General features: G+C 32.0%; 1 protein-coding gene across 1 annotated transcript in view; it reads right to left on the bottom strand.

Moving 5' to 3' along the window:
* Positions 1-8,828, bottom strand: part of LOC134704837 (ubiquitin carboxyl-terminal hydrolase 40-like) — a 31,955-nt gene extending 23,127 nt beyond the window's left edge. The window contains exons 1-6 of the mRNA XM_063563618.1: positions 8,577-8,828; positions 3,406-3,473; positions 2,547-2,660; positions 1,233-1,358; positions 725-763; positions 235-381 (exon numbers count right to left, since the gene is read on the bottom strand). Of these exons, the coding sequence (XP_063419688.1) occupies positions 235-381; positions 725-763; positions 1,233-1,358; positions 2,547-2,660; positions 3,406-3,473; positions 8,577-8,763 (681 nt within the window). The 5' untranslated portion in view covers positions 8,764-8,828. The remainder of the gene's footprint in view (positions 1-234; positions 382-724; positions 764-1,232; positions 1,359-2,546; positions 2,661-3,405; positions 3,474-8,576) is intronic.
* Positions 8,829-13,294: the final 4,466 nt, after the last annotated feature.

The raw sequence follows: 13,294 nt of genomic DNA, 5'->3' as shown, positions 1-13,294 counted from the left end.
TTTTGTTTTTATTAACAAATGATGAATGCCTAGCAGAGGATCAGTAAATATCTATATATAGTCAACACCTATTTTAGCAATATTAGCAATCATAAGAATTTTTACATGTATTATATGGAGATTTAACCAACAACCAGACCACCTTGGCTTTACAAGGTTTTTAGTCTGTGATGTAGCAGACCTCAAAGATTCTTAGTTTATAAAAAGTTGTGAAAAAATTAAACATTAAGTTACCTTTTTAGCATTGACAAGTTTGTTACACAATTCACATTTGTACTGGTTTTTACCATCCATACTTTCCATCTCAACAAAGCTTCCACATAGAGCTTCTTCTAAACTGTTGTTGCCAGCAACTGTTAATGTTAAATCTAAATAATCCTCCTAAACATACAAATATTGACAAATTACATACCACAATAAAAAATCAGTATTTCACACATTAGTATCTGACATATAGAAAACAGACCTATCAAAATATAAAGTAAAAAAATCTAAAATTAGCAGATTTCAGAAATTACATTGTAAATTATATGCAACCGTTACCTGACAAAAGAATTTCATATTATTCTGTTTATGTATATCAAATATTTGTCAACAACAAACTTTTGTCATATGAAGCTCAGTGAATATTTCCTTTATTTTTATGATTTTATATTTTACTTGTTGACATGACTTGATGTGTATCAGAAATCTTTGAAGTTATTCTATCTTGTTTATTACTTACCTCTCTTTCACTAACTTTTCCACATACAGAGCAAATGATCTATAATGTAAATAGTAGGCTGATAATTTCATACTTTCTATAAGATGATGATGGATGGATACTTAATGTCCAAAAGCAAATTGATAAGCATATTCAGGATGAGAACATGTTATTGTAATATAAATATAAACCCTGCTTTGTACTAGTTTGATAGGAAAAGCAAGATTTTTAATGTATTGGTCTGCTGAGAGACATGTCGCGTTACCCGAAAATATGATTCTGACTCCAAGCCGATCAGTCTTAGGTTTTTCTCCTTAATGCCCCATGCTTGGGCAAGAAGCTGCATAATTTTTTTTAGTATTTGGTTTGACTCAGAGTGTGTTCAGACCCACAACCTTCTGCAGTCAAGGAATGAACGCTACCATTTAGTAGACCATCAAACCATAATCAAGGTGGTTTTTACATATTGTGTGAAGTAATAATATAGCATAACAAGATACTATGAAAACATAAATAATGAGTGTATAACCTGATTGACAAGTGTTCCATGGTAAAGTGTGTTTATTAAGTCCTTTCCAGTAGTCCCTACTAATGAAGCTTCCACAGCACTAAACAAGATACGATTCAGTTCCTGTACATCATGTTGTTGTAATTCCTGGTAGAAAAAATAGTCAAGCTTAAGTTGAATCTTGATTTATCATGAATGATCAGGAGATGAACAATAAATAAAAAAACATGAAGAAAGTACGAAGACACAAAGTTTACTTTTCTAAGATAACAAAATACAGTTGAGACTTTTCAATAGTTACAGTAGAAAGTGTCCATGGGACACAGATGATACCCACACTTGCATATAATGATCTTAAGGGGCATAACTCCAGAGCAAGGATCCGGAAATTTTTTCACCTAATTTCGGTAATTTTCATTCAACTTAAAAGTTGATCCCCCTTTCAAAAAAATGATTGTCAAAATCACATTACTGCATGAGACTCATTATGAGTATGCTCATACTCGATCGTCATGTTCATAGCATCAATTCACTGTTGCATCGCATTTGCTTCATGATTTGTCCTACCATTTTCCAAAAATCAATCAAGAGCAATTAAGGGAAGGCAACAGTTTAAAAATAAAATGATTTTAATGACTCAAAACGATAATATTCTCAGTTATCACTTATGTTTATTTCGATTCTGAAGTCAAAATCCAAACCGGATGTAATGCAACAATACTAAAACGAACAATTCTGGACTCATTTCTGGGATTAGTTTTGTTTACCCATATCACAGGAAACGGCTTTTTAATATTTTACCTTTAATAGTGCAAGAATATTAATTAAAATAGTTGCACTAGCTTTATTTAGGATGAAATTATTTTCAATTTACAATTAATTGTCTAAATCTGTGGAAGAGAATTTCAAGCATGCATATTACATAGTAAACAAAGCACGATGTGTGTTAGAAGTAAAAAACAGAGTAGTAAAGGTGACACCACCCAAATGGAAACTTGACCTGAGTTTTGTGGTGATCACAATTGTGTATAAGTTTCATACATTTGATGAGGTAAACTTAAGTTAGAGAATAACAACCAATTTTGGGATGTACTGATGGACAGACTGATGTAGGGACAAACAAGTGGACACCTACAATGCATTTTCAACATTGTAATTTTATTAAAGAAATAAAACATTTAATATATAATATCTCTAAACTTTGGAAATTTTTTATATCTTTTAAAACAAGGGCTACAAGTGTGATATCCTTTCATTCAGTAACAATGGTCTGATGAATTTAGATTTTCATTGGGTTTTCACAGATACTGTTGATTACACAGAATGATCACACACCTCTCTGTTGTTCCACCCAAAACTATCTGTCAGTTCTGTTGTAGATATACTTTGTTGATCACTCAGTAGTAATCTTGTAAACAATTTCTGTAATTGTAATGGTATCACTCTAACCTACAATATAAATCATAATAATGATAAATATAAGAAGATGTGGTATGAGTGCCAATGAGACAACTCTCCATCCAAGTCACAATATAGTACTTATGTATACCTGTATGATATTGACTTGATGTTTTAATCATTTTAATTAGTCATAGCAAAAATTAATAGATTGATAGGTGTTTAACGCCACATTCTGCATTATTGACCAAATGCGCTATTTCATGGCTGTGTTTTTTTTTGTGTGTACAGGATCGAGGAAGCTGGGTGCCTTGAAAGAACTCCCAACCTGTAACAGCAAAATATGTTGATCAGAAAAGACTTTTAAAAGCTTCTAGGACATTGCTGATAGAACACTTTGATATTAGCACCTACAAGTTCAAATATAATATTGATTGAGGGGTCAGCAGTTCTTTGCCCTAAATTGTGTTGCGAAGGACAGGTACAAAAAGAAAACAACATGTACTACATGTATATACCATGTATACAGACTTTTCTTTGTCCCTTTTTGGTCCTAGTAGTAACATTTTCCTTTCATTTGCCTTTGCTTACAGCAAACTGTTTTAAAGACTGTATATCCTTTGTATAGTATTGGCAAGTTAAATAAAGGAATGAATAATTTGCAGTAATTTACCACTTTCAAAACATATGAACATTGTTTGCAATGCTACTTTGAACCTTTATTTTAATGTGCTAAATGATTTACAAGATATCTATAAACAAGTTTTATATTCAAGAAAATTCATAAAATTCATACCTTTTTCCCAGGAATATCTTTACTATCAAAACTTCCTAGCTCATCTTCTGTCAAGTCAAATAATGATTCTGAAAGTATATCAAATAAGAAACTCACTTAGCCATGTTAGAGACAGTGGTACAAATGTATGATACATGTACAATTATGGCTTTCACATTGTGCATGTTGTTGGGTTTGAGCATTTGTAACTTGTAAAACATCTACCAACATTGTAGTACATGTAGTAAACAAGAGGCTCCCAAGAGCCTGAATCGCTCACCTTAATTCTTTTGGTTAAATCTCTCATCAATGATTATTTTGGCTTTTCAATTTATTTAAATGTTCTTTGGATCGTCCTATTTTCTTCAAAAGCCAAAAAAAATAATCATTTTCTCCTATGTTCTATTTTAGCCATAGGAGCTATGTTTCTTGACATACAAGGAAATAAAATATAAAATTTATACTAGATACTCTGAAACTCATTTAGCCTAAGTTTGGCTGAAATTGATACAGCAGTTTCAAAGGAGAAGATTTTTTAAAGTAAGTCAACATGATGAACAAATTGTGAAAAAAAGTCTTTAAAGGGCATTAACTCCTTAAGGGGTCAATTGACAATTTTGGTCAAATTGACTTATTTGAAGATCTTACTTTGCTGAACATTATTGCTGTTTACAGTTTATCTCTATCTATAATAATATTCAAGATAATAAACAAAAACAGCAAAATTTCCGTAAAATTATCAATTCAGGGGCAGCAACCCAACAACAGGTTGTCTGATTCATCTGAAAATTTCAGGGCAGATAGATCTTGACCTGATAAACAATGATACCTATGTCAGATTTGCTCTAAATGCTTTGGTTTTTGAGTTATAAGCCAAACACTGCATTTGACCCCTATGTTCTATTTCTAGCAATGGCGACCATGTTTGTTGATAGATCAAAACTTCGGATACATTATAAACTAGATACCCTAAGGAACATTCAGTTAAAGTTTGGAAGTATTTGGCCCAGTAGTTTCAGAGGAGAAGATTTTTGTAAAAGATTACTAAGATTTACGAAAAATGGTTAAAAATTGACTATAAAGGGCAATAACTCCTAAAGGGGTCAACTGACCATTTCGGTCATGTTGACTTATTTGTAAATCTTACTTTGCTGAACATTATTGCTGTTTACAGTTTATCTCTATCTATAATAATATTCAAGATAATAACCAAAAACAGCAAAATTTCCTTAAAATTACCAATATAGGGGCAACAACCCAACAACCGGTTGTCTGATTCATCTGAAAATTTCAGGGCAGATAGATCTTGACCTGATAACCAATATAACCCCTGTCAGATTTGCTCTAAATGCTTTGGTTTTTGAGTTATAAGCCAAAAACTGCATTTGACCCCTATGTTCTATTTTTAGCAATGGCGACCATGTTTGTTGATAGATCAAAACTTCGGATACAATTTATAAACTAGATACCCTAAGGAACATTCAGTTAAAGTTTTGAAGTATTTGGCCCAGTAGTTTCAGAGGAGAAGATTCTTGAAATAGTTTACAACGACAGACGACGCCAGACGCCAGACGCCAAGTGATGGCATAAGCTCACTTGGCCCATCGGGCCAGGTGAGCTAAAAAGGTATGTTTATCCAGAAAAGCACTTCAGATGCATCAAACTCATTTTAAAAAAGTGTTATTTCCTTTTAAATGCAAATCAAGCTTCACAAAAGTTATGCATTTTCCTCCTGTATTAATTATAACTATTCAGTGAACTAGTTCTCATTTGTTTTTCAGTTATTTACATTTGTACCTACAATTTCGTTTCATTTTGGTCTGTTGTGGACAGTTGTCTCGTTGGCAATCATACCACGTCTTCTTTTTTAATGTATGTACCACAAACTTTGAATAATAACAATATACATGTATGTCATAGTTCAGTTTATCAATGACAATAACATGAATAAAGGAAAACACTTTTTTTCAATGGGAATGGTGTATTATACTACATGTAATTAAAAATTATAGATAATAATCTTGTAATCAAATATATACATGATATATGGACCATAATTTGCTATTGGGCTACGTTTCCTATAACTATAGAAAAGTGATAAAATGTGAATTACTGTAAGAAAAGTTGTAACTACATCTAAAGATGCCATTATTTTTATCAACATACAAGTGTATGCTACTCTTCCCTAGAAAAAAATTTGAAATATACGAATTTCAAAGATTCTACAACCGTATTTTTGTGTCGTTTCTCGCATTATTTTTTGCTTCCGAAGAGCATAACGCGGACTGATTTATAGATAATCCTCACCGGCAAATTCGTAACTTTTGCTTTCAAATAACAAAGAACATCGACCAATAAGAATAGTGAGAAGAAAATGCCGAGAACTATAAGTATTTATGTAGCAGATGTAAGAACAGTGGCGTGATTTTTGTGTCCGATTTTGTAACGCAATTTTTAGATGATGTAATCTGCTTTGTTGTAATAGAATTCTTAAAAACAATATTCAAATATGAACTCTCGCGAGATGATCAAACAGGTAAATCCGAGATGATTTACATTCTTGTTTTGATCTTCGTAATAATTAAGTAAGAAAATTACGTTGTCGTTATGCGTTACATTTCACACGAAACAGAAGTCCAGTTATTTATTAAAATTGTTTTTGTCCTTCAGTTCTAACCATTTCCTGTCATACGTGAAACATGTGACTAACATGTGATAACGCCATTACAGCCGGATGTACGAAATACTAGGTCTAAACATTGTTTTTGTTTCCAACGGGATGTTAGCAAACATAATCTGTAGACTTGTTTCGTCTTGTTTAAAAGAGGAAAATACAATTGTCAAAGAGATTGCGACGGTGGTCTGTTATTTTTCCTATGTGCATAATGTTACATACGATCCTGTGTGAAAATAAATGCCCAATGACTTGACAAAATCAATTTCATATTTGACAGACGTTAGAACACACTTCGTTTCCCGATAATGACCTGAAGAGTCCTTGGAAAAATCAATCGAAATTACGTCTCTTATCATTGTACCAATGCTCGTTGGATTGATTTAACTTCAGCAGTAAATATTACTGGATATTTTAGGTGAATAAATATAATTTAATTACAAATATACATGTTAATATACCGTTACACTTAGAATGTACAAAGTTGGAATCCTGTCACAGTTTTTAATTAATATTTTTTATTCATGTTCTGCAAACACTTATCAGAAACGCAATAAACTTGTCAAAGGAGAAGTAAACTTTTACCATGCATGACTTGAAAGGAAGTACTTTATTGATTTTAGCCCACTAAAGTAGGTTAAAATGTGGAAACCATGTAGATGGTGTACAGGTCACAAGTATCACATTGTGCCTATTTTAAAGATTTTAATTCCAAGTTAAAAGTTTTTTTCTTTACTGGATTTAAGAATGTTATATTGCCAATGATTTGGAATAAATTGTATATAACTGGAATATCAAAACCAAATATAAATACATTTTTTTTGCTTAAACATCCAGATACAACGATTATGATATCCTGTATCAATGGAGAAAATATGGAAAATTCTGAATAAATTGTACTAATTGTTTTCAAAACAAGCACATATTTAGGAGTTTTATAATACTGTTACATTTAAGATGGATTTTAAGAAAAAGTATACTGTTCAGATTATTTTAAGCAGATTTTGCAATAAAATAAAACTAAAAAAATGCTTTCGGTTTCTTATTGTTTCCTGTCAGGTTTATAAAAAACTTTAATATAACATTGAAAATAGATTTTAAATATTAACATGAAGCAAGTAACACTAGTAATGGTGTTTATTTATGCATTTTGAATTATATTGTGCAAAATAAAGAAAATAAAGATTGGTTTCCTGTTTGGTTTCATGTCACGTAAACGGTGAATCAAAATGTATTAATTTTTTCTCGAAAAACTCAATTGTTCCATTCATACTATTCTAACACGAACACAACCCACAAAATAAAAGTTAAAATTTTAGAACTTATAAAAAAGGATACAAAAAGAAACCAAAGGCCGAATACCTAATTATGGTCCATATGCTTGAAAAAACCCTGGTAATAGAAGACATTGGTAAATTTTTCCTGAATTAAAAATGCTTATTTCAATCTCAGAGATATTTTCCACATTACTCCTTAGCTGTTTTTAACATATTAATCTATTGTTTGTTTTTTAATCTCATTTGATTGGAAATAGAAATAACGGTTCACTTCTTGTAAGTTTATATTCCCTTGTCATTTGAATTAGTTTACTGGTCAATTTAACGTGTTTAATTTAATGGGAGTAGAGGGAATTATAAAAAAGTGTCAAATAGAAAAGACGGACTGTAATTGATTTTCATTTTGTTCTTTTATATTACATACCATACACAAGTACACGAAGTAAAAATAATTCGGAATACCAGGCATTTTACATGGAGAAATAGGAAGAAACCAGAAACAAAATGAACCACATAAACCACAAAACATATTTATAAAGAAAAGCTTGATCCACAGACACTTTATTAGCATTTAGTAAATTTTTAAGAATGAATCTACATGTTACCAAGATTTACAATTCCCAACATTGTGGCGATCATACACTTCACCCTATTACCAACGCAATTGGAAGCAGTACCCTCAGAGCAAAGCCAGTTGAATTGGTACAAGATGGCCAGTGGGGTGTTGTCCAATTTGAAAATGAACTGATACCTTATGATCTACTTTCATCATTTCTACAATAAAACCACTAGAAACCTCCATGAGAACAACTACACAGAGGTTAAGAATAGCAGCTAATCACTTCGTTAATCATGTTAATAACTTTATTGACTAACTTTCACTTTTAACTATACTAGATTCTTATTTTTCTTCCACTTTCTATTTATATCTATAACGATGTCATAACAACCTCTATTGTTATGTTACTTTAGGCGAACCACACAAGCACAAAAATTGTACTTCACTTTTTGATTTCATGTGTAATATCCTGAATATTGTCCTGAAGACGCCACCCTTGTTGGCGAAAAAATGTCGACTAGAATAAACTCTTACCATGCGGTAATTGATGGGTGTTGCTGTCTTTATCGTTTTATTTTATATAAAATGTATAATTTAGTATGTATGCAAAACAGGCTAAACATCCTGACAACAAATGACCATGAAAATTCAATCTTGCAATTTTTTTTTATCCAATTCTCACCACGAAATTCTGGAGTGTAAAGTAAGGTTTGCAGCAGAGAATTAAGATAACATGTGGCTCCTTGGTTACTAATTCCGGCTAGACCACACTGATAACGTGGTCTTGGTGGTGACTGTATTCCAGGTTTGGAAGGCTCTGATATTCTAGAAGAGGTTACATCTTCTTCTCCAAATAACCCTTCCAACATTTTTCAAAATAAAATACTGCAGACAATGAATTGTGCAACAAGAAAACAACAGTCTTAGCATGTGTATTCTATTTTCATTTCGTGAAGAAATAACCGGAAGTTGCGAATAATTTATATAATAAAAAACTTTTGACGGAGAGGACATACAACAAAGACGTGTGAAAAGATGAGCAACTGAAACTTGGTAAAAAAATCGTAGTTCGTATTTTAATCTCTTGTAGAAAATTATATTTACTTCTGGCAAATTTTCAGTGATATTCACTTGTTATCTAAATTAGTTTACTGGCCAATTCAACACGTTTCACTTTAAGTCCTTTACGAGGCTTACGACCACAGCGGGCACTTGTCTCCAATTTTGTTTTCCTATATACCTTAATATAAAATTAAGGTATATAGGAATTTTTTTTTGAGACAAGTGCCTGTGCTCATGACTAAAATATAAATATATATATAGTCACTCGTTTCAACCCTAACTGTAATCCACCATTTTCTACCAGTAGGACAACCGGATGTGCCTTTTTGGCCAAAATGTGATTCGGCGGCGCTCAGTAGTCCTACGCCGAAAATTGGACTATTTTGCGTCGGCCGACGTCAGCTGAAAAATGGCGCGCTTTTGTACAAAATATTCATTCGTTTACAGCAAAGTACCGGCGGTCAATGCTGTTGATTGTAAGCACATTTATAAGAGAAAAATATATGAGTTTACTTATTATTTTCATGTTTGAACAAAAAAATTAAAGAAAATCTTATTTTTTCACATCTGAACATAGAATTTCGGATTTCGATTTTCTGCACTATAGAATAAAATAGCGATATTAAAAAGGGGTACAAAAAAAAGCATATCCTCCAATTACCTCGAATTTTTTACATCGTAATTTCGCTAGTTTTTCACATCGAAATCCGTAAAGAAAAGAGGTGTCCAAAGTAGGGCAAAAAATTGTACCCATTTTAAAGACGGGGTCTCAATTTTTTATAGGTTTTTCCTAGCATGGCCGGTAGAATTAGAAATTGGGAAAGATTCTGTTTTTAAAGTAAATATTCATTCAACTATCAAGAATAGCTGAATCCTTATATATGTAACCCCTATAAAAATATCAATATGTGTCAATAAATTGTAAAATTATAGATTTTTTTCGAAATTGAAGAAGGCGCCATTTTCGCCTATTTGTCTATTACGTTTATTGGTCCGCTATAATTATTAGCTGATTCTAAAAAATCTCCGCCTCGATTTTTTTTATACTTGCATTTTATAATCTTTGGTACATAATACAGATGTTATAAAAAAAATTAGGCACTTCTATCGAGTAGAAATGGAGAACGGTCATCTTTATTTTGTATGTCCCCACTATGGGGGCGTGGTCCTCTTTTCCCCTTGTTTCTGAAGTACACGATAGCTATTCATCTCTCTAAATTAATTATCAACTAAATATCATTGAAACACAATGAATATATTTTAAAACATCATTAAATTTTAAGCGCTACTGATTTTTTTTAACAGAATATGCCGGAATCGACCCCATCCGATATTGTGTCAATACATAGATCAACGTTGTCAATTTCCGGCGCCGAAAATGTCAACGTAAAATGTCAGTAAAAGTTGGAATCTTTTCTTCTTTGTAGACTTTGTATAAATTTTGTTTATCTTAATGTCAGGAAAGTCAGGCAGTATGTTGAAACCATATCAACGTTATACCAAAACCAGGCTTTATTTGGTAAACTAACAGTTTAAGGCCTGCATCAACATCATGAGATTGTTGACATCGTTCTTTAATAAAGTTGAGAAAAGATTCATTTCGTGCATATTATATTGTTACCGGCCGCTGAGTTTTTGAAAGGAACAACTTATCTGTTTGGTTATATCGATTTCTTTCATAATTTTCCTTTCATTCATTAATACAGTTATCGTTATGTGTTTTGTTTCTTTTTTTTTTTGTCAAAAGGGGGAGGGGGGCTCGCTCTTTTAATTTTATCAAAGGCATGCGTAATTTTTAGGACTTATGGTTCTCAATTTCTGATTTGCAGTGAAGGTTCAGCCTCTTCATGACTTTACATATATATTTCAAATCTGCAGTTTCTTAGGAAATGATTATTTATGATTACTATATTAGTATTACATACATGTATCTATGCATAGGGGGGAAAGGGGGTGACCATTTGCTATTCTAGGTGGTGGGAATTCGAAGCGAATCCTGAGGTATTTGTACTAGTATTTGTCTGTCCTAGGTGCTCTATATATATTCAATAGTAGGCCTATATGTTCATCTTTTTTTTTTGTTATTTTTTTAATGTAAATTATTTGAATGAAGTATGTAGAAGTTTGTTGACAACTTTTTTTGATAATCCACATAGACTATAACATTGGAGATCTATAGTAGGATTTTTTTCTGGATTGACTATTTATCTGCATCCATTGCATTATATGCTTTATTTTTAATTAAACATATTTCACTTTTGCACACAGACACAGAATATTCCTTTTCATGTAGTTTTGTGTCATGTTATTTAGGGGTCTTTTATATACATGTAGCTTACTATACGTTATTGGTTCTGCTATAATAAATGTTGAAGGCTGTCAGAGATCTATATTAAGTCATTTAGTATCTGGCCAGGAGTTGTCTCATTGGCAATCATACTCAAACTTCTGATTTTCATATTAGAACTGTAATCAAGCCTTAAGCAGGCAAACTGAAAGGGAACTGTAGTACCTATAGTAAATAACTTATTACAAAAAACTGTTCCACTTTTAAAAAAAAATCAATGAAGTATTTTAAATGATATAATGTAGCTTATAGCTAGCCATGTGGATTATGTTTTATATGTTGTGCATCTCTTTTCTCCTTTCAGTCACAGGGGCTATGTTCAAAGCATGGTTGTTTATATCATACATTTGTAACTGGTGGTAGGATATATACATGTAGTAATGCAGTGTTGAATACTGATTCCCCTCTCCCTAAATTGATAGGGATAAAAGAATTAAAATTCTTTCACTAAATCTCAATAATAGGGCAAAAGTGAAGGAAATCAATCTAAGCACACTATTGTTTCTGCTCTGACAGACATGTTTTCTGCTCTTTGGTAGGGTTGTCTCTTTAACACCTTGCCCATTTCCATTTTCAATTTAATAGATAATTTAAGTATGTGGTATGTGATAAGTATCCAAAAGTGAGCTTATTTGATCAAATTCATCCTTTGTGATTCAATTCTTGAAAATAGAGTTTTACAACATATGGGTAAAAGGTAAAAGTCTTCTTTAACATAAAAATAGTCAAATAATTGTGGAATGGTAAAACTTGAATTAGCCAAAAGGTAAAAGTGAGATTTCTTTAAATTACATGCATGCAAAATAAAAGGGAAACGCTTGAGTCCAGAGGGATATATTCGTTTTTCAGAAGTATACAATACAAGAGTGCACACGCTGAAATGTCTTGCTTTTTCTTTACTTATCATTGATATTATGTTGATGGTCCTAAATATAAAGCTTTATTACAACTGTCACACAAACTTAACATTAAACAAGTAAACAAAACATTGACCAATGAACCATGAAAATGAGATAAAGGTCAGATGAACTGTTACAGGCAGTCATGTACAGAAAACAAATCTTCCATACACCAAATATAGTTGACCTATTGCTCATAGTTTCAGAACAGACCAAAAAAAAAAAAAATTACATTGGACAATAAACTGTCAAAATGAGGTCAAGTTCAAATAAAACCTGTGTGATTGACATATAGATCATAAATTATTTCCATACACCAAATACAGTTGACCAATTGCATATAGTATTAGAAAAAAATACCAAAAAATCAAAAACTTTACTTTTACCACTGAACCATCAAAATGAGGTCAAGGTTAGATGACACCTGCCAGCTAGACATGAACACCTTACAATCGTTCCATACACCAAATACAGTAGACCAATTGTATACAGTATAAGAAAAACAGACCAAAACACAAAAACTTAACTACATGTACATGTATAACCACTGAACCATGAAAATAAGGTCAAGGTCAGATGACACCTGCGAGTTGGACATTTACACCTTACAGTCCTTCCATACACCAACTATCCTAGACCTATTGCTTATACATGTTGTATCTGAGATATGGACTTGACCACCAAAACTTAACCTTGTTCACTGATCCATGAAAAGAGGACAAGTGAAAACTATCTGACGGGCATGAGGACCTTGCCAGGTATGACATTCCAAATATAGTTATCCTATTACTTATAATGAGAGAGGATTTAACATTACAAAAAATGTTAACTTTCTTCACAAGAAGTCACTGAACCATGAATATGAGGTCAAGTACATTGGACATGTGCCTGAGAGAAACTTCTTAACATGAGGCATCTATATACCAAGGATGAAGCATCCAGGTCTTCACTCCTTTAAAATATAAGTCTTTTGAGTAGTTACCTAACCCCACTTCCATAGTGGCCAGATCACTATCTCTTTGTAGAGCTTTCTGCAACAAAAAGTTGCAGGTTCAAGAAAAATGAGGAATCTTATTAAGTATACAACAGTGA

This window comes from Mytilus trossulus, chromosome 2 (assembly GCF_036588685.1).
Source record: "Mytilus trossulus isolate FHL-02 chromosome 2, PNRI_Mtr1.1.1.hap1, whole genome shotgun sequence".
Taxonomy (NCBI): domain Eukaryota; kingdom Metazoa; phylum Mollusca; class Bivalvia; order Mytilida; family Mytilidae; genus Mytilus; species Mytilus trossulus.
Note: the sequence above shows the minus strand (reverse complement) of the source record. Positions and strands in the feature narration are given on the sequence as shown.